This window comes from Temnothorax longispinosus, chromosome 8, assembly GCF_030848805.1.
Source record: "Temnothorax longispinosus isolate EJ_2023e chromosome 8, Tlon_JGU_v1, whole genome shotgun sequence".
NCBI lineage: Eukaryota > Metazoa > Arthropoda > Insecta > Hymenoptera > Formicidae > Temnothorax > Temnothorax longispinosus.
The window spans coordinates 7,178,822-7,198,971 of NC_092365.1; the positions used below are offsets into that span (position 1 = coordinate 7,178,822).

At 33.5% G+C, this 20,150-nt stretch overlaps 4 protein-coding genes across 10 annotated transcripts; 3 read left to right on the plus strand and 1 right to left on the minus strand.

Annotated features, from left to right (window-relative positions):
* Positions 1–364: 364 nt before the first annotated feature.
* Ada (N6-Methyl-AMP deaminase) lies at positions 365–18,922 on the minus strand. Of its 2 annotated transcripts, none has more exons than XM_071787001.1 (7): positions 18,720–18,922; positions 18,483–18,610; positions 18,205–18,396; positions 17,884–18,121; positions 17,097–17,232; positions 16,908–17,008; positions 365–1,227 (listed from the first exon to the last, which is right to left on the minus strand). In XM_071787001.1, the coding sequence occupies exons 1-7, from the start codon at positions 18,756–18,758 to the stop codon at positions 1,093–1,095; spliced, it is 969 nt and encodes a 322-aa protein (XP_071643102.1). In that variant the 5' UTR covers positions 18,759–18,922; the 3' UTR covers positions 365–1,092. The 2 variants fall into 2 exon arrangements, with proteins under 2 accessions (XP_071643102.1, XP_071643101.1); XM_071787000.1 differs by lacking the exon at positions 365–1,227 and adding an exon at positions 15,843–16,842 and having other exon boundaries at positions 18,720–18,919.
* Positions 1,234–8,164, plus strand: LOC139818376 (uncharacterized). Of its 2 annotated transcripts, none has more exons than XR_011733420.1 (3): positions 1,234–5,429; positions 5,573–5,786; positions 5,938–8,164. XR_011733420.1 is itself a non-coding variant. In XM_071786999.1 (3 exons), the coding sequence occupies exons 1-3, from the start codon at positions 4,799–4,801 to the stop codon at positions 6,558–6,560; spliced, it is 1,494 nt and encodes a 497-aa protein (XP_071643100.1). In that variant the 5' UTR covers positions 1,234–4,798; the 3' UTR covers positions 6,561–8,164. The 2 variants fall into 2 exon arrangements, 1 of the variants encoding a protein (XP_071643100.1); XM_071786999.1 differs by having other exon boundaries at positions 1,234–5,230; positions 5,348–5,786.
* LOC139818378 (GTPase-activating protein and VPS9 domain-containing protein 1-like) lies at positions 8,938–11,643 on the plus strand. Of its 5 annotated transcripts, XM_071787004.1 has the most exons (6): positions 8,985–9,133; positions 9,522–9,914; positions 10,010–10,314; positions 10,412–10,616; positions 10,692–11,061; positions 11,146–11,643. In XM_071787004.1, the coding sequence occupies exons 4-6, from the start codon at positions 10,592–10,594 to the stop codon at positions 11,270–11,272; spliced, it is 522 nt and encodes a 173-aa protein (XP_071643105.1). In that variant the 5' UTR covers positions 8,985–9,133; positions 9,522–9,914; positions 10,010–10,314; positions 10,412–10,591; the 3' UTR covers positions 11,273–11,643. The 5 variants fall into 5 exon arrangements, 4 of the variants coding, with proteins under 4 accessions (XP_071643107.1, XP_071643105.1, XP_071643104.1 ...); XR_011733421.1 differs by having other exon boundaries at positions 8,938–9,133; positions 9,522–10,314; positions 10,692–11,077; XM_071787006.1 differs by having other exon boundaries at positions 8,982–9,133; positions 9,522–10,314; positions 10,692–11,077.
* On the plus strand, positions 12,920–15,046 carry LOC139817733 (uncharacterized). The gene is made up of 3 exons (XM_071786031.1): positions 12,920–13,017; positions 13,181–14,627; positions 14,813–15,046. Exons 1-3 carry the CDS (start codon positions 12,920–12,922, stop codon positions 15,044–15,046), a joined length of 1,779 nt encoding a protein of 592 aa, XP_071642132.1.
* Positions 18,923–20,150: the final 1,228 nt, after the last annotated feature.

Sequence of the window (20,150 nt, forward strand, 5' to 3'; positions counted from 1 at the left end):
GTTTTTTTATTAATTTTACACAATATGGATATGTCAAACGATGGCACTAATAATACATATACTATATATGTTACTATTTCAACACAAAATGAATGCGATCTTCGTTGTACTTTGAAGTTAATTTTGTGTAAAATTAACATAAAATAAGAAAATAGAATTTGAAGATTTAAATAGTTTGTTTTTATAATCATGTTCTATATCTTCTTATTAACTATGTTTAATTTTTTAAAACGTTTATCATATTTAACTTTTTATTTGGCGCAAATTTCTGATTTATATGATTAATACTTTTTTTGAAAAACATTTTTGACATTTTTAAAATTATTAAATATTATTATAACACGTATTATTACAATATTACAATAATTATTATTCACCTAAACATTCTTTTTATGGAAATAAACACAATTTATATTACAATACACAATTATTTTATATTTTTGATTGGATATTTTAAAATAATTTTGTACAATACATTTTTAAAATATATAACAGTTTTTTATATTGACGTATGCACTTGGCAACTTGTTTTACCTTTCTTTTAAAAGGTAATTTTTTAATAATATCCCTTTATTCAGTATGTTATACAAATATACAAGATACATGTAAAAAAAACTAATCTAACTTATTGTTAGAAGACTTTTTAGAGCTTCTATTAAGTCCCGGTCTACAATAGGTATTTTAAGTCATAAGAAATAGTTCAATCACAGTTCAATTTGAAGAGAATAATTGATTGTGATCGATCAATTTCTTAGGGCTTAGGACTTAAAAACGCCTATTGTAGACTGAGACTAATTGCAGTTAGACTGCTGCCATCAGACTGTGAAAACATTCTCAAGACTCAAGACGCCGAAGTTGTACATGTCACAGATCTTACATATTTATTCTCATTATTTATCATTTCTTTATGCAATTATATTACGTGTATTTAACAGACTCGATTAACAAACTCTAAACATTTTACATATTGTACATACAGAGTATAACATAATTAAATAATGCTTTATAATTAACTTGGAGGAAATAGCAACATTGTATACATATATGTATGTACATACGCATATATAAGTCGGATATTATTACATCGCTGTTTTACTGTACGAGCGTCGGTAAAGTCGCGATCGTCATTATCGATGCAAGACGTTTTATCGGCTGTTTCGAATCGAATTTTCGAGCCTTCCGCTCGTCTAGGCCAGTCATATTAAGGTCCATATATTTGGCCCTCATCTACGACAAAATACAAAAACATTAATATATTCGGATTGTACATCGTTTGTACATGAATGTACTATGATTTTTAGTGTTTGTACATTCTTGGTTAATTAAAAAGAAATAAAAAAGAAACGGGCACAGTAACAACTATGTGCCGCAAGCAACAACGTAGACCTACGTCAACTGTCACTATTTCATGTTAAAGTATTCAGCGAAGGAAAGTAGACGTAGGGCTCTACGCGTCAACTTTCTTTGGCTGAAATAGTGACAGTTGACGTAGCCCTACGTCTATACTTTCCTTAGCTGAATACTTTAACATGAAATAGTGACAGTTGACGTAGGTCTACGTTGTTGCTTGCGGCACAGTTGTTACTGTGTCCGTTTCTTTTTTAGCTCATAAATTTTTCTCTATAAGAAATTGCTCAAATTATTAGCATATAATGAATTGGCTTCCTTCTAAAAAACTTTATAGGTTAAATGAAATGATGTGGAAGCAATATGCAAATTTTTAATTTGCAAATTTGTGTTTGTTTTCTTTAATTTAAAAATTTTTGAGAAGTAAAATATACTAAATGTTTTTACTATATTTCTTTTACTATATATATTTCCATCTTTTTTAACGTGGGAGAAATTCTCATGGATCCTGGGGGGATACTCTTGTACTTCGGTAAAGGTCCATGTAGCGACAATATGCAAAATTCTAATTTGCGCAGTGTTTTAATATTTTTTATTAATTTTTTACTAATTTGATTATATTTTTCACTCTTTCCTACATCTATTTCATATAATATATAATTCTTTTAAATTTGATTGATTAATTTTTAAAAGTTATATATAAACAAAAAAAAACGTATTAGAACATTCTGAACACATTGCCATATCAAGAAAATCAGTTATGAAAAATTTCAGTTCCGGTTTCCAAAAAATCAGTAACGAAAAATTATACGCATCATGGCAATTCCCGGAAAATTCTAATTTCTATATAATTCTTTAAGATTCGAAAAATTAGAAAAATTTTTGCACCGGTTTCAAGAAAATCGGTCCGTTAATGAATTAATACCTCGCTATCGAACATTAATTACTTATTATTTTCCCAAAAATTACGTATTATTTCTCAAAAAATTAGACAAATTTCGGTACTGGTTTCCAAAAAATCGGAAACAAAAAATTATACATATCATGGCAATCCCCGGAAAATTTTACCCCTGCTTTCTATATAATTCTTTAAAATTTGATCTGTCCCCGAAAAATTAGGAAAATTCGAAACCGGTTTTCAAAAAATCGGTAACGAAAAATTATCCATAAAAATTATCCTTAAAAAAATTTCTGTCAATACAGGTTTCTCCCAGTGTTAATCATAAATTTCTTGCAAAAATCGGTAACCCGAAGGGGTTACCGATTTTGGCCAAAGTAAATGCAAACCTTCCTTTAACAATATTCTATATAAGATTACATGTATAACTTTTCATTTTTTTAGACATAAATCGGTAACCCCTTCAACGATTGACACCAAATTCAATATCAACCTTCCTTTAATGATAATCTATCCACCAAAAAATTCAGCTCAATATCACAAAATGTACGGAAATTAGAACAAACACGAAGATTTGTTAAAACAAAAATCGGTAACCCCTTCACCAATCATCACTAAATTTAATACCAACATTCCTTTAATGACACTCTATAAAGACTATAAAACAATAACCTTTAATGAAACTCATAAAAACAAATTTCAGCTTAATATCACAAAATTTACGGAAAAGAGCAGTCATAGAGATGTGTTAAGATAGAAATCCGAGTAGAAATCTGTAACTCCTTTTAGAGACTTTAGAGAGAAAATGATCGAGACTCTATAAGCTATCGAATGACACCTTATTTATTACTCGATTATAATTATTAGTTTCAAAGATATAACAAAAATTATAGCAATCATGGAGATTTGTTAAGATAGAAATCGGTAACCCCTTTTGGAGACTTTATAGACTTTAGAGAGAAAATGAGACTATATAAGCTATCGAATGACAACTTATTTATTACTCTACGATTATTATTTTCGAAAATATAACAAAAAACTACGCAACCGGTTTAAAAAAAAATCGATATCGAAAAATTAACCCCACCACCGCCATTCCTGGAAAATTCTACCCCTGTTTCATATATAATTCTTTAAAATTCGGTCCATTAACAAATGAGTAGTTCGCGGAAAACGTTGCAAGAAAACGTTGCAAGAAAAAAACTTTCTAACGCTACTATATCTAAACGGTAAGAAATAGAGAGTTCGGACTTGTTTTATCATAAATGGGACTTCTTATAAGCTTTAAAATGAGATGTCAATTATTACTCTACGATTATTAGTTTCGAAGATCTAAACGTTCAAAGTGTGACATGTTTTCGTTGCATCGTCGCGTTGCATCGTGCACCCGATATTACCCCCCCCTTCCGCGGAGAGACGTAGTTCTAAGTCAAAAAAGTAAAAAGTTTTGAGCCCGCGCGAAGCGCGGGCGCAGGTGAAAAACCTAGTAAGAATATATTTTTCTTTATTGAATTATGTATAATGCTTTGATGCAAGTAATTTATCTTTGATTAACGCTATATAATCTCATTTTAAGATTTGCATGTCAAAAATATTATTTATACACGTTACATTATTTACTGAACTTAAAATTTCTCTATCATTTCTTCATTTCTTCACGATTCGAATTTCGTGAAGTCTGTATAGACTGCCGGTTTTTATATATTTTTAACTTTCATTACCGTTTTCATGTAAGACTTTAATTGATGCTTTCTTTCTCTTGTTGATCTTGGTGATGCAATCTCAAAGTGTCATTTTTGAATTGCGAAAAACATGAATTGTTGAATTAAATCAGACATTATCAATAATAAGAAAGATATGGGCATGCATGTAAAGTATAGATTCTAGCGTTATAAGATACACACTGAGAAAAAAATTTGTTAATCCGAAAAAATATTTAGTTTGATACATGCTAAACATTTTAGTTAGTTAGTAACTAACTAAACATTAGTTGAATTAATTAATTCTTGGTTAAAAAATTTTGATGGTTGACATGAATGCACTATTATATATTTTTTAATGCAATTTAATAATTGTTGAAACAACTAATGTTTAGTTAACTAACATGTTTAATTGCACGTATCGGACTAAATATTTTTTTGGATTAACATATTTTTTTCTCAGTGCACGAGAGACTTTTATCGAACGTTAGCGAAGTAAAAGCAATTTCTGCGGAAATTATAACTGGCTTTGACCTAGACGTTACTTTTATTTGCGACACATTTATATATTATTACATATATTATTATTGCGTAAGTTATATAGATGTATTGTAAATATAAATATCTGAATCTGTGTGCCTTGTACGCCGTAAAATGCGTTTATAATTTATTTACCAATGGATTGTAATAATTTTTTCTTCATACCTCGGTCGAAAGTACGTACTTTCGTCCCTAATAGCAGGGACGAAAGTTTAACATTTACTCCCTGTGAAAAGTACACGCGCGCTCTCTATAACTTTAAACCTTAACGCCCTTTAACCTTAAAAATAGTCATCAATATTGTTCTGTCAATATGTCATCTGATGAATCCGTAGACGAGGAAGAAGTTATACGAAATTTCGATGCAGAAGCGCGATTGATAATAAATACAGATACGTTGCCAAAGAAGTCTGTTGATCGATACAATCTTGTTTACGACACGTATAAAAAGTGGCAGATAGAACACAAAACTTCACTGTCAAACTGTGAAGAAAATAATTTGGTTGTGTATTTTAAGGACCTATCTAAAAAATTAAAGCCGTCAACTTTATGGAGTGTTTGGTCAATTTTGAAAAGCACATTAAATTCAAGAGACAATGTTAACATAGGTAATTTTCTTAACTTGAAAGCTTTAGTCAAAAATAACTCTAAAGGTTACAAACCGAAAAAGTCCTTGGTATTGAAATGGGATGAAATTTTAAAATTTATTAACAATGCACCAGACTATGTTCACTTAGCTTCAAAGGTTAGTATTTATATTAATTTTTATTTATTGCTTAATGTTTCATCTTTTTAATGTATACTTAAATTAATAATAATCAACTCATCATGACATGTAAATCTATTTCTATAATAATTGCAGGTTATTTTAATCTTTGGCATATGTGGAGCTCTTAGATGTGATGAACTTACGAAACTTAAAATCCAAGATGTAGAAAACAACGGTAATAAGTATCTTGTTTCTATTCATGAGTCGAAAAATGACATGCCTCGACAATTTATTATCGGAGATCTTTTCTATAAGAAAGTTACTCAGTACATGTCACTGAGGCCTGAAGATCGATTTACTGATAGATTTTTTATCCAGTATCATAAAGGGAAGTGTCAACGTCAAGTTATTGGCAAGAATAAAATTGGGGAGACACCTCAAATTATAGCTGCATACCTAAACTTGGAAAATCCAAAACAGTACACCGGTCATTGCTTTCGTAGAACGGGTGCAACGCTTTTATCTAACTCAGGAGCAAGCACTACCATGCTTAAACAACTAGGTGGATGGAAGTCAATTACAATAGCACAAGGTTCCTGTTTTATTTATTTAATTAGATTGTAGATATTTCCTATCATTTACTAATTGTATAAATACATAAAAATTTAATACTCTGTAAAATATTCAGATACTACACATTTTTATCTTGATATCATACCTATAAATAATTTAATTATTTACAGGTTACGTCGAAAATTCGTTAAAAAATAGAGAAAAAATTTATGAATGTATTACTAATGCTACTGTATCTAATGATCATCTGAATCCACAACCATCGACTAGTAAAAATTATTCTAGTGGCACAGTAACTGCAAATAAAAATTTAAAAACTACTGGACAAGATGTTAATTCCGATGATTTTTCTGATGATTTTATAATAAGTGAAGATGATCTAGTAACAATTGATAAATTAAATCAGTTAACAACACCGGAACCTCCAATAACCTCGATTACAACACGGACAAAAAGAAAAGTACTAACAGAATATATTAACCAATTACCTCCAACTCATTTTATGAGAAAACCACCAATTTCAGTCTTTGCTAAAAAACAAGAAAATGAACCACCGTTAAAAATGAGAAAAAGTGATGAAACTAATACTCATACTAGTAAACTATCATCAGAATGCTTATCTAAAAATTTAAATTTAAATAATCAAATCATGAATTATCAAAACTGTATATTTACCGGAGATATTACTTCTAACTACTCTAATATCAAGTTTGAAAACTGTGTTTTTTATGGAAGTTTTCTTAATAATTGTGATCATTCAAGTAAAAATGAAAACGATAAAAAAAAGCAATAAGAGTTTTTAGCTTATAATATGTTCTTGTTTATAAATTTTATTATAATTAATATAATTTGTTAAACTAATGAAAATAAATACATTTTTGATAGAATAGAATTAATTTATTTTTACAAATTATGACAAGACTTGACTCTTGGAATGTATTTGATGCCTGCCCCCCCGACCAGCAGCACTCGCTTCGCTCGTGCCGCAAATGTCGGGGGCAGGCATCAAAAACATGCTTATTAACATTTAAGGAGGTTGAAGCGATCCAGTTGAGTCAATTGACGGTTTAGAAAAAAGTTTTTTATTAGATCATTAAAAAATCTGTATTAGGTATCATTTTATTCTCCATACGCTGCTATTGCATAAAACGTATAGTAAAAGTATCATATTATGCATCTTTATATTTTAATTAGCTAAAAACGAAACACTTTTTTGCCAATGCCAACTTGAAAACTTGTAGTATTGCTAATTATTTCAATATAAAAATGGCATGAATATATGTTTTGCCGTTGATAGAATGAAATAATGATTCTTACTGGTAGCTCCCTTGACAATTATATAAGCTATCGATTTTTTAATAACTTTCCGTCGATTATATTAAATACGATTGAAACTTGGCAACGTTTCACTTTTATGGGGTTGGTAGCAGTACTCGCCTCTGTGTTAAGCCACGTAACGGCAGTTGCTAAACGTAAACATGCCGGTGAATTTTCTGTCATTCTGGATAAGAGGTTAGGTGCCCGCGTTTTGGCTATACCCAAATCCTGTCGGTATGTGCACGTTTTTGGTTCTCTTCCGTGCTGTGTCTACTATTTTGTAGTAATGTCAACGATTTTAGGGTTCTCTTTTATGTTATGTTCACAATTTTTTGGTTTTCTTCCGTTAGATTCATGATTTTTTGGTTTTATTTCCAAAGAGAATCAAAAAATCGTGGACATAGCACGGAAGAGAACCACAAAAATGTGCACATACCGACAGGATTCGGGTATAGCCAAAACGCGGGCGACGCTGCGTTGCCACATCTACCTACTCGCGAACTATCAACTGCTATTTCAGTCTAATTTCGATCGCTTTAACTTGTAATATATTTGTTATTAGATGGTGAATACGTGTTTTCTTGCGTTCTAAATGTTCGCATTAATTTACTGTATGCGTAGACACGTTTTTTGAGCGTTTATATAGACTAGATATTAAAGAAAATTGGGATCAATCATCGCCGTCAACGCTTTCTCCATCTAACCCCATGTAAAACGACGCATTTTTGGAAATTAATATCTCAGCTTCTGGATGGTCAATAAATCTGAAATAATTCTCACACATGCGGTAGATCCTATACTATCATATATATTTTTTACAAACTAAAATCTTATAGAGTTGACCAAACTGCTTCAACCTCCTTAAAGTTAAAAAAAGTAAAATTAATAACGTACTTTCGACCGGCTATGAAGAAAAATCGTATACACTACGCGGGCCAAAAGTTGAAATCTCGGTCCTGCTCGTCATGATGCCCTCGGCTTCGCCTCGGGGCATCATGACGCGCAGGGCCGAAAATTCAACTTTCGGCCCTTGTAGTGTAATATACTATTTATATATCGAAAGTTGCACGTACATCTTGACGTATGTACATACATACATACAAATACTTCTTCATTTCTATTTATTTTTGTTTCTATTTATTTTTGTTCTAGGATGAAGCCAATTGCCATTTTTAAGAGAATGTTATAATAACTTACCTAAAATTAAACTGCATTAAAGCGATTTTCCTCTTTATGTTAATATTTAGTGGTTAAACGCCCAGTATATTCAAGATAAAAAGAGAAAAGACTAAAAAAGTGCTAGTCTTGAAGTTTTAACTTCGAAAGTAAGGTATTTATACTATCACTAAAGACAAGTCTCTCTCTCTCTCTCTCTCTCTCTTTCTCTCTCTCTCTCTCTCTCTCTCTCTCTCTCTCTCTCTCTCTCTCTCTCTCTCTCTCTCTCTCTCTCTCTCTCTCTCTCTCTCTCTCTCTCTCTCTCTCTCTCTCTCTCTCTCTCTCCCTCCCTCCCTCCCTCCCTCCCTCCCTCCCTCCCTCTCTCTCTTCCTCCCTCCCTTCCTCCCTTATAATTTTATAAAGACAATGTTTTATGGTTCAAATCTTTGTTTTTAGTAACGCAAATATTGACACTTCGTGCATACGTTTAAGACGTGAGACACAAGTCACACAAGACAGTATTATATCGTTACTAAAAACAAAGATTTAAAGCATAAAACATTGTCTTGAAATTATAAGTCAGCTATTCTGCTCAAGCCCTTAATTTTAGTGAATCTCATGACTGCGAATCTCATGACTCATGCATGCATGCGTTCTTAAAGTCCGTTGCTTTGAACGGCATGATAATTAATGATAAGGGTCTCTCTCAACTCGTCGGCTTATTCAAACTTTTGATTAAAGTAATGTCTAAAACTTACAGTATTTATGGCAAATCGTCATAATTATTGAAAAACGATTCGTATGTATTTGACCGGAAATGAATGTCCGGGAAAGAATCTACCATATGAAATCGTTTGTATTTCGTATGAAGACTTTTGAAGTGCAATTGAAAAGGTTTGTGAGTCATTTGTTTAATTGTAATTAATTAATTATTTTTACACCATGCATTTAGCCGAAATAGATAAATTAATAAAAGTTTTTATACGGAATCGTTTGTATTTTGTATGAAGAGTTATGAAGTGTGATTAAAAAGGTTTGTGAGTCACCCAGATAATTTTAATTAAATATTTATACTCGGTAATTAGCCGAAATATAGATTTTTAGTTATTCATGTTAAAAGAAGAAGGCGTTAGTGTTCCCGAAGGTCCGTCTGCAATCAGAATTAATATAAACGTTTTAAAAATTATTTTATACTGAAATAAATAAATATACAGGCTAATAAGCCTGTAGCTATAAGCGATAGTTGCTAATTAAGTTTGTCACTCATATTTCCATCTTGCAGAGGACCTCCGTAACGAGATCAAAGATGTACACCAGCTGTGCAGGGTGAAGAGGTTATCTCAAACGCCCTTAATTGGGCCACAGTCCAATTAAGAGCGACTCAAATGTCATTACCGCTAAGAAGTACTTCTTGCCATTTGAGTCAGCATGTCAGAGCTAGTCACTACGGATTGTGGTGACACAGCACTGGACTGCCTGCAGAAGTTAATCGCATATAGCCATCTCACTGGCAATGTGCCTGATTCAACGGAGCCTAACAAGCTGCTGATTGTGCGCATTGTCGAGACAATTTGCGGTTGCTTCACCGGTCCACAGACCGATGAGAGTGTGCAGCTGCAGATTATTAAAGCTCTGCTGACTGTAATGACAAGCCAGTATGTGGAGGTATACGAGGGTACGGTACTGTTAACAATTCGTACTGTTTACAACGTTTACTTGTCGTCGCGCAACCTGGTGAATCAAACAACAGCCTGTGCGACTCTCACGCAGATGATCAACGTGATCTTCGCGCGAATGGAGACTCAGGCGGAGGAAGAGAACGTGAGGCTTGATGGGGAACATCAGCAGGAGGGTTCTATCATAGCAAACGGCAAAACTGAAGCTGAGCTAAGCCTTAGTTAGCTAAGTCTAACTCATCTTCATGAAACTTTACGTTGCGTGCGTCTATTTAATGACGATGGATGTAGAAAGCTCTTCAAATCACTTCGAGAGGATTATCAAAAGCGATCTCCTTATATCGCATATTTAATCAGATGTCGTCAGGGATTGCTGTCGACATTAGCTCACTTAGATAGGTACTGTTTATATATAAATATCATCTTTGTATGTAATGTATAAGTAAATGTAAGATGTTTAAATGTAAGATGTCAACCGTTTAATAATATTTTTCAGATTATGCGTGCGAGTTAAGTGCGATCGGGATGCTATCAATAATCATCTTGTATCCGTTTGTGTGAGGGTATTTTTGGAAAAAAAAGAAAGCTTTTCTCCTGCGAAGAGTTTAAAAAGCTTACGCTAGCTGACGAGAAACAGGATCTCGTAGATAATTTTCTAGGGAAGGTCCACGTGGAAATGGACAACGATCCGATTTGGCAATGTACATGAATATAATTATTTATCTCGCAATTGATCTTAGCGGAGTGCTCAGAGACGACTTACTTCTTACTTTCAGCGGCAAGCGCCAACCAGTTAGATTTGGCGAGAGTCGTGGTGGAAAGAATTGTCATGGCACGGGTATACCACAATGCGCTCTATCTAAATGAAGATGGAGATGTATATAGGGACCAGCTTTTTCACGGTCATATCAATAAGTTGGCAAAGGTCGTAACTTCAAATCACAGGGACCTACGCATTTCAAAAGTTTATCATTACGAATGCCCCTGGGCGCAGGCTGAATTGGCTGTGATATCGGCGTATAAGACTCCTAGGGATAAGTTGCAGTGTGTATTTTGTTGCGCGACTACCATCATGAATCTCTTCTCCATGGCGTCGGAAAGAGGCATACTTGCTGCCGACGATCTGACTCCCGTGCTGGTCTTCAGGTATGTCATAATCAAGGTATGCGATTGAAAAGAAAATTGTGATTTTAGCAAGAAGAGTGATTGTTAACGTGTGCTTAATTTCAGACTAATCCGCCGTCGTTGTATCGACTGTTCAATATGTAGACAGCTTTTACGGGAATCGATTGGAGGGAGAAGAACAATATTGGTGGACGCAGTTCTGCGCCGCGATCGAGTTAAAACAATGGATTAACAGTTTCTCAAGAGTATCACGATAAATAAGATTAGATTCGATGCTGGTGATAATGTAGAAATGTATCATAATCATAATTTGACGATTTCATAAAGAAGAAGACCAATATCTTGTGTAAAGCTAGCTGAACAGTTCTATGCTTCCAGTATCAATTAAAATTCTTAAATAGCCTCTTAAATAGTTTAACTGTTAGTTCTTTCGCACGTTATTATGTAACATTAGCAAAGACTGAATCAGATTATACGTAAAGTGTGGCTTTATCTTTATTTGTAACTCTATTGTACAATGTCACAGGACATAAAAAAAAAAAGAAACGTTTAGATATTCTATAATTTATGTACAATACAGAACTTATAGAGAATTGATAACCATTTAGCAGGATAAACTGTGTTGGCGTACTCTTTCTACATGCGCACCTTCCTCAAGAGCCGAGACTCGAACCAGATCCGTGAAAAATATCGCCAATTTCGTAGAGCTTTTGTACAGTTTTACTTTAGGAATATCGCGAGAGAAAGAAAGACTTCGGAGATTTTTATCTGAATCGATCGACATAAAGAGAGAGCTTAGTAAAGAAGCTATTAGCTTTCGAGAATTTGAACGCATAATACTTTGTTATAATACTATGAGCGAATTAGTTTACGTCACTCTGTCAAGTTTTAATATTAAATTACTAATAATATATCGATATCGGTAGTTTAATAATAATACATTTAAAAGCGCTCAATTTAAAAGTAGGGCAATTCTAATAAACGACTGTAAAAAAAATTCAAGGTGGAACGCAATGGACAATCCGGTTGCTCTGACATGCTAACTTAAATGGCAAAAAGTACTTCTCAGCGGTAATGACATTTGAGTCTCTTTTAATTGGGTTGTGGCAGGGCGTTTGAGATAACCTGCTCTTCACCCTGCACAGCTGGTATATCTTTACAAACTTAATTAGCAACTATTGCTTATAGCTACAGGCTTATTAGCCTGTATATTTATTTATTTCAGTATAAAATAATTTTTAAAACGTTCATATTAATTCTGATTGCAGACGGACCTTCGGGAACACTAGCGCCTTCTTCTTTTAACATGAATAACTAAAAATTTATATTTCGGCTAATTACCGAGTTTATAAATATTTAATTAAAATTATCTGGGTGACTCACAAACCTTTTTAATCACACTTCATAACTCTTCATACAAAATACAAACGATTCCGTATAAAAACTTTTATTAATTTATCTATTTCGGCTAAATGCATGGTGTAAAAATAATTAATTAATTACAATTAAACAAATGACTCACAAACCTTTTCAATTGCACTTCAAAAGTCTTCATACGAAATACAAATGATTTCATATGGTAGATTCTTTCCCGGACATTCATTTCCGGTCAAATACATACGAATTGAAAAACGTGCTACTTCAAGTAAATGCAAATCATGCAAAATTATTGGTAAAAGATGAAACACAAGAAGATAACGTAATCGTAAATAATCGCATTCGATTATTCGATACAATAAATCCCTTCAGCGGTTTCATAGCGGTTCGATTTGACAACTCGCGAGAACACATAACTCAATTTCTTCTTAATTCCATGTTAATGTGATTGCAACGTCGAGACACCTTTCGCGATGTACCGCGAGAATTTTCACGCCGCAGTATGAAAAATCGATTATACGATTGCATCTGCGTCTTCATCTTGCTCGTGATATTACAATCGTTGATTTGTCACGCGAAAATCGTCAATAATACTCACAGGTATTGACAGTACGCGATTTTGCTTAGGCTGCTCTGCATTACCCGTCTGTTGTGGATTTAATGAGATTTTACACTTTCTACTTGTCATTTGTTATGCTTTTATTCTCTGCATATAAAATATTCTTTTATATTTTACATCGCTTGAAAGATTATATGTTTCTAGAACTAAACGGGAGATTTCCGTTGCTAAAACATCGCAATCTAAAGGAGATTCTAGTTATGCAAAACAAATAAACTCGGAACATGAAGAGAAAGGGGATGATGATTCTGAAGAGGGCAATACCTATCGAGACAATACGAAAGGAAAGCGTAAAGTTTCGAGGAAAGCCACGGATTCCGTGATCTTCGTCGATCTCCATTCATCTAACGTTGAAGGATCCTTCGATCGTGACGATGTGTCCAGATACCTTAACTCGCGACGTTCGAGTGAAGAACCGGAAGAAGCGGATGAAGAGGCAACGGCACGTGATAAAAACGAGGAAATGAGTAATCTCCTGCGTTTACCCCGTAACATAAACGGCGACAGATATACCGATCAGGACGAGAGATCGAGTTTGTATGATGATTACGAGGCGAAAGACATCGCGAAACGTGGTGCCCTAAGCGGCCCAGAGGATTACGAGGAAATAGAAGAAGACGACTCACCGGGAATATCGGAAGATATAGCTGCGGTGCAAGACTCGATGGCTGAAGTCGAGAAAAAAGAAAAGGATGCTCGGGTGAAGAGAGACCAAGCGGAAATTTCAGAAATGCTCGATACGTCCAAGTCAAGTCCGGACGATCCAGTAAAGTTAAAAGAGTCGAAGATCGCGGCAAAGGATCCTAACTCACGCGACGTCTCATCTCGTATCGAATTGTTGAAAGGTTTTAACGAAGCGTCAGCGCCCAAGGACGCGTCCAAGATCAAAGGTTTCGGGTCGAAGGACCCGATCTCAAGGGTGAGCGATTCCTCCAAGATTCAAGAACCAACGAGCAAAGTTACTTTGCCCAAGAAAGACGAATCAAATGTGGAATACGAGAAACGCGTGGAGGAGGAGATTCAACGGAAGATCGATTCGCTTAAGGAGGAGATTCGACGAAATATCGAGGTGCAGCAACAAATAAGAGACATCGAGGACAACAATGCCCGATTCGACGAGTTGCAAGATCAGGAGCACGAGGATGAGGAGAGGCAGAATTTCAAGGATAAACTGATCGAGAAGCGCCAGATTGTAGCCAAAAGATCCATCCGCGAGATCGTCGATGACACGGCTGGTTCTTCCCAGCGAAACGAGAAAAAGCGATCTTTAAGGAGAGAACTGCATAAAAAGCGGCAACATCGATCTAGCGAGATCGGCAAATCGAATACTTCGAAGGAGAATGAAAATCTGAAGAAACGATTCGTGACTAATCACGATAAGTCTTCTGAGCTAATTCCTTCGAAAGGGATTTTCAAAAAGAAACGCGAGCGCGTTAGGCAAATTTTCTTGGTGAATAACGATCAGCATCAGGCGAAGAAGAGACAATCGAGAGGCTACACGTTGCCATCCTACCAGACAGCCGTTGGACCTGAAAATGAATTATTCATGAACCCCGATTCGAGTTCTTATCTCCGTACGGACAACAAAATGGTAAGGCTTAAATTAGTGGAAAACGGATTAAAACCGTCCATTATCGTGTGATTATTAAAAATTAATTGATATATTGCGTAAAATAAATTGCAGAAATTACTTTTATACATTAATATAAATTACATATTTATACATTAATATAAATATAAATGTATAAAAACAAGTGACAAAAAAAACTGTCGCAGCTCCAAGTATCTTTGCCCGTTGGTGAAGACGAGAATAACGAGGAAGAACAGAGTCCTACAGCGGAACACTCCGATTCTTTGGTGTCTCTCACTGGAAGTTCGCAGGAATTAAGTCCACGTTTACAAAAAGAGTACAAAGAGGCCTTCGGTGGATTGCAGAGTGAGCCTGGTAGCGCTTTAGCCAGATTTAAGAGGATCAAACGTGTACTAGCTGGTCCTAATGCAAAAATTTGAAGTTTTTGTCGAGAGAGAGATGTAAGATAACATAGATTTATCTTTATTTTACAATCTTCAGGACAAATATATCGTACAAAATAAAATTATGCAAACAATACTTCTAAACTAAGGCCATAATAGCAAAAGACTAATAAATAATACGAATATGTAGGGATAGATTTATGTAAAGAAATATAGATATTAAAGAAAGCAGAATAATGCACATATTTGTAATTAAAGAAAAGATTATAGCTATAATAGAATGTAATGCCATTAATTACGAAATATTCCGAGATCGCGAGCCGATTTAATTATAGCCTAAATAAATTATATAAATTCTTAACAAAGATGGATAAACTCTATTTTTTATCACTAATTATTTATGCACGCTATTTTACGCTGATTTCTACAAAACCTTAAAAGGAATCGGGACACACATCAAGATATTTCTTCTCTCCTCTCTTTTTCTGTATTTAATAATTATTCTTATATATTTTGGCACAAAATTTGATGATAAATAGTGCAATATTTTTACATAATAAAAATTAATGAGTACAGCACATCTTATGCAGACTTCAAAAGCAAGATAATTCTTCATTATCATTCAACCATACGTCACATGTTTAAATCACAATTTACATAATAATAAATTAAATTAGTGCAAATTATAATATGTGAAAGAGTTTCATGCATTCTCTTTGATTTACAGAGTGACATATAAATATTACGTACCACTTTTGTTCACATATTACTTGACGGTCATGGCCAATTAAAAAAAAAAATAAACAAAAAATACATGAAATATTACACTGAAAAACTATCGGCAAATATTGCAGAGTTTAAAGAAATCTATGAATAAATAGATTTGGATTAAACGGTATATAAGGTGTTTCTTAAAGACCGCCCACTAACTACTACATAGCGTTATTTATAAAAAATTGAGTCAAAAAGTCCTGAGTCATTTTTTTCTATAATGCTTAATGAAGCAGTAATTATTGAATAAAGTCAGTCCACTCAGTGCCACCCTTTAGCCGGCCATACGTCAGTGAGCCGCGGTGCCTGGTAGTATGCGTGAGCGCACACTACGGCCGCTCGGCTATAAAAGACAGTGCTGATTGGATTGACCTTAGGACTTTTCGACTCAATTTTTAATTATATATGAAGTAGAGGTAGAATTTCCCGGGGATTGCCATAATGTGTATAATTTTTCGTTACCGTGGAAACCGGTACCGAAATTTTTCTAATTTTTCAGGAAATAATACACGTAATTTTTCGGGAAATAATAAGTATCTAATGTCCGATCGCGAACTACTCATTCATTAATGGACCGATTATCTTGAAACCGGTGCCAAAATTTTTCTAATTTTTCGGGGATGGCGACGATGAATTTAATTTTTCATTAATGGATTTTTTGGAAACCGGTCCCAAAATTTTTCTAATTTTTCGGGAAATAATAAGTACTAATGTCTGTCCGTCAGATCGCGAGCTACTCATTTATTAATAGATTTTCTTGAAACTGGTACTAAAATTTTTCTAATTTTTCGGGGATCTAGATTTAATTTTTTATTAATGGATCAATTTTCTTGAAACCGGTGCTAAAGTTTTTCTAATTCTTCTGATCGCAAGCTACTTATTCATTAATCAAAATTTTCGATAATTGCTGTTAAACTTTTCTTTTCCTCTGTACTTGCAAAACTATATTGTACAGATAATATAGACAATTCTTTAAGCTGTTTTCTCCCAATATTAAAAACAGAATTTAGTATCTTTAATTCCTTTGATAAGCACGTGTTAAAAACACCTTTATCGTCAGTCTAAAAAAACAATTATTTTATTTGTTAGTGAATTTTTAACAATATATGTTATTTTTCATACTTACTCCAATTGTTATAGGATGTCCAGCTTTGTACAGATATTTAAATTGATGATACATATAAGACGGTACTGTTTTACATTTAATGTTTGATGTCAAGCATAATTCTAGATTATAAGAAAAGTAAAATAATACATATTATTAACGTTCACCAAAATATCTGTTTTTGAAAAGAAATTATCAAAGATTTCTTACCAACAGGAATTTTGGATTCCAATAACATATTAAACAATTGTTGAGAACCTTGTAAACTAGGATGAATGCAAGTACAATGTCCCAATCGATCAGGTTTAAATTTTAAAATATCGTTTGTTTCCACTTCATTTGGCACCTGTATTTATACATACTATATTGTACAGGGTGTCTCATTTTAAATGACAACCTTGAATATCTTTTGAACAAAACAATTTTAAAGATTTGAATTTTAAAAATGAAAATATTTTAGATAAAAATTGAAGGGTTTAAAGGGGGCCAATCTTATCTCCTTATACACCTCCTTGGAGCTTTCATGTATACACAAGTATTTAAAGAAGTTGGAGTACTATTGCAACAGCATATTCTTGAGATCAAATCAAATCAAAAAGTCCTGTACCACTTTTCCCTCCAACAAACAATTATCGAGATCCTAAGCTAAATATTGGAAAAGTTACCAAGTTCTCCTTGAATATCTCAAAAAGTATTAGGTAAATAAAAAAATATTTTAGACAAAAGTTGTTCAAATTAAGTTAGTAGAAAGATAATACAATAAAAAATAGAGGTTTTATTTACAAAATTTGACTTAAGCCCTACTAATGAGCCCAGGCAACGAGTCCCAGAATCAAAATCTAATAAGACCATCTATTGATTCCCTTTGAATCCTCCAACTTTTATCTGAAACATTTTTCTTTAAAATGTATTGTTCAAGAAATACTTGAGATCGTCATTTAAAATAGGACATCCTGTATGTGTAGAGATAGTTGATCTTATCCAAAAGATAATTTACCTCAGCACAATGAGCCGTAATTCTAAGGCCGACTTTCCTGGACTTTTCTAATAACTCTAAAAATGAATCGCCTGCTGTTGGATCGCCACTAAGATCAATACCCACAACATATCCTGGATATTTCTCTATAAACTGTATAGCAAGATTTATATTTTCTTCTGCAGATTCGTAACCTTGTTTTCGATTAATTGACACTAGTAGTTTTACAAGAATTTGTGGAAACTCAGATTTGGATGCTCTGTACACATATCAAATATCATTTACTAATTACCTCAAGGAAAAATTAAAAAATATACGTACAGACATTATCAAGTTACTTACTCCATAGCTTTTATTATAGCTTCAAGGTACTCTGTTTTTGTCATTAAATCATTTACAGCACGAGGTGTGCTTCTCAATTCTAAATAAATCACATTGTCCTCGTGAAACTCTTTTATCACGTCACAAGTAGCAACAAATACGGCCTGTGGTGTAATTGTTAGTGCATGCGCTATGTCAAACATTTTAAAACATCTGAAAAATAAATATTACATAGTATATTCTTTATTGAACAATTTATGACCTCAATAGTGTTTTGTAGGAAAATACTGCCTACGTACTCGCTTAAAGATGAGAAATTAGTAGTATCCATACAAGCTTGATCGGAAGCAATGCCTGAGCGATGCATTTTACATAATTTTTGCAACGTACTCACACTTAACGAACCGTTTAAATGTGCATGAAGTTCCTAATCAATCAAAGAAAGAATTCACTGTTTAGTAAATTAAAATATAAAATAAAAGTATTTATTTTCTACAATAAGCGTCACTCTTTAGGCGAGGAACACAAAAACGTACCACTTTGGGTAACTTTCGGCAAAACTCCTGCATGTCCATTTTATCATTCAATATAAGTCTTAACTTTATTAAATAATTATTACACTTTTCAGTTCTATAAAACGAATATTCCCGTTGTAAATGCAATCAAAACTGTGTTTACCACTGTTTACGTTTTCGAGTTGTTCACGTTCACGAATCACGAGTTGTTTGATAGATAGATGGAGTTACCATTGAGCGCGAATGACAGAAATCACGTGATTGACTCATTCATTCATGGGGGAGAATAGAGTCATGCGCTTCTCTTATTAAGGTGCGATTTCATTGACGCTAGAAACCAGCGGCAGCGTCAAGAAAATGTAGTGGGGGAAGAAGTTTCGTTGAATTTTGCGGTACGTTAAAAAGTTGAGACGGTCTGAACTTCTTCCCCCACTACATTTTCTTGACGCTGCCGCTGGTTTCTAGCGTCAATGAAATCGCACCTTTATTATTTAGGACTCTAGGGGAGAGCATGCCAGATAAAATCAGAAAAATAAAATAAAACAAAATAGAAATTTATAGTAGACGATTTCATCTTTTGGAGGAAGAACTATTGAAAGAAGATATTGATACAATATTGAAATAATGGAATAATTTATATATTTTGTATGTTACTCAAGTATATACATTGTAACATTATATGTATTATAACGTATAACATGCAATTTATGTACAATCAGAGAGAAGCCTGAGAGAGGCCACGGGCGCGATTTCGCTGTAACTTTATTTTGAAGCGCCTCTATGTCCACAAAATGTGGACATTGAACTACGTGGCCAATGTCTATAAATATGTAGGTAATGTCCACGATTTTGTGGTGCTCTTCCGTGCTATATCTACGACCTCGTGGTAATAATTACAGCGAAATCGCACCCGTGGCCTCTCTCAGGCTTCTCTCTGGTACAATCGTATTTAACGTATTTATCTATATATAATTTACATTTTATATATAATATATAATGTAACATAACACACATATATATGTATGTATTTATATGTACAAATTGATACAAACTGTAAATTATCATAAATTTTGTTTAGTTATTTAAGAAAAAAAATCACTACATCTTTATATACATAGCAAATATTTTTGGCTTTCATATTATGTTCTTTGTACATTTATCATATGTTCATTACGTACATAGCGAAAGTATTAAACAGCCTATCGTAATAATTTATGTCACGAGTTGTAAACATTTGCCTGGTTTCCATTTGATGAGGGAAACTACTTATGGACCACGAAGTTGAGCCAATAAAGCTTCATTTTTGCGGCATTCAATAGTGAGCTGTCTAACTGCAGCCACATATTTGCGTTGCTGTTCTACGAGAGTGACGAGTTGTCGACTAAGCGTATCTCGCCTACCTTTTTCGTCGGTACACCGTTTTTCGACCTAAATATAAAATCATTTTTTAAA

Bases quoted from the DNA above. Each gene is read 5' to 3' on its own strand.
- LOC139818376 (XM_071786999.1), top strand. From the start codon at position 4,799: ATGTCATCTGATGAATCCGTAGACGAGGAAGAAGTTATACGAAATTTC. The intron at 5,231-5,347 runs GTTAGTATTTAT...TAATAATTGCAG, and splicing joins ATGTTCACTTAGCTTCAAAG to GTTATTTTAATCTTTGGCAT. The intron at 5,787-5,937 runs GTTCCTGTTTTA...AATTATTTACAG, and splicing joins GTCAATTACAATAGCACAAG to GTTACGTCGAAAATTCGTTA.
- LOC139818378 (XM_071787004.1), top strand. From the start codon at position 10,592: ATGGACAACGATCCGATTTGGCAAT. The intron at 10,617-10,691 runs GTACATGAATAT...TCTTACTTTCAG, and splicing joins CAACGATCCGATTTGGCAAT to CGGCAAGCGCCAACCAGTTA. The intron at 11,062-11,145 runs GTATGTCATAAT...GCTTAATTTCAG, and splicing joins ACTCCCGTGCTGGTCTTCAG to ACTAATCCGCCGTCGTTGTA.
- LOC139817733 (XM_071786031.1), top strand. From the start codon at position 12,920: ATGAAAAATCGATTATACGATTGCATCTGCGTCTTCATCTTGCTCGTG. The intron at 13,018-13,180 runs GTATTGACAGTA...ATATGTTTCTAG, and splicing joins ATCGTCAATAATACTCACAG to AACTAAACGGGAGATTTCCG. The intron at 14,628-14,812 runs GTAAGGCTTAAA...AAACTGTCGCAG, and splicing joins TCCGTACGGACAACAAAATG to CTCCAAGTATCTTTGCCCGT.
- Ada (XM_071787000.1), bottom strand. From the start codon at position 18,758: ATGGACATGCAGGAGTTTTGCCGAAAGTTACCCAAAGTG. The intron at 18,122-18,204 runs GTAAGTAACTTG...ATATGTGTACAG, and splicing joins GCTATAATAAAAGCTATGGA to AGCATCCAAATCTGAGTTTC. The intron at 17,009-17,096 runs GTAAGAAATCTT...CTTATAATCTAG, and splicing joins GGAATCCAAAATTCCTGTTG to AATTATGCTTGACATCAAAC.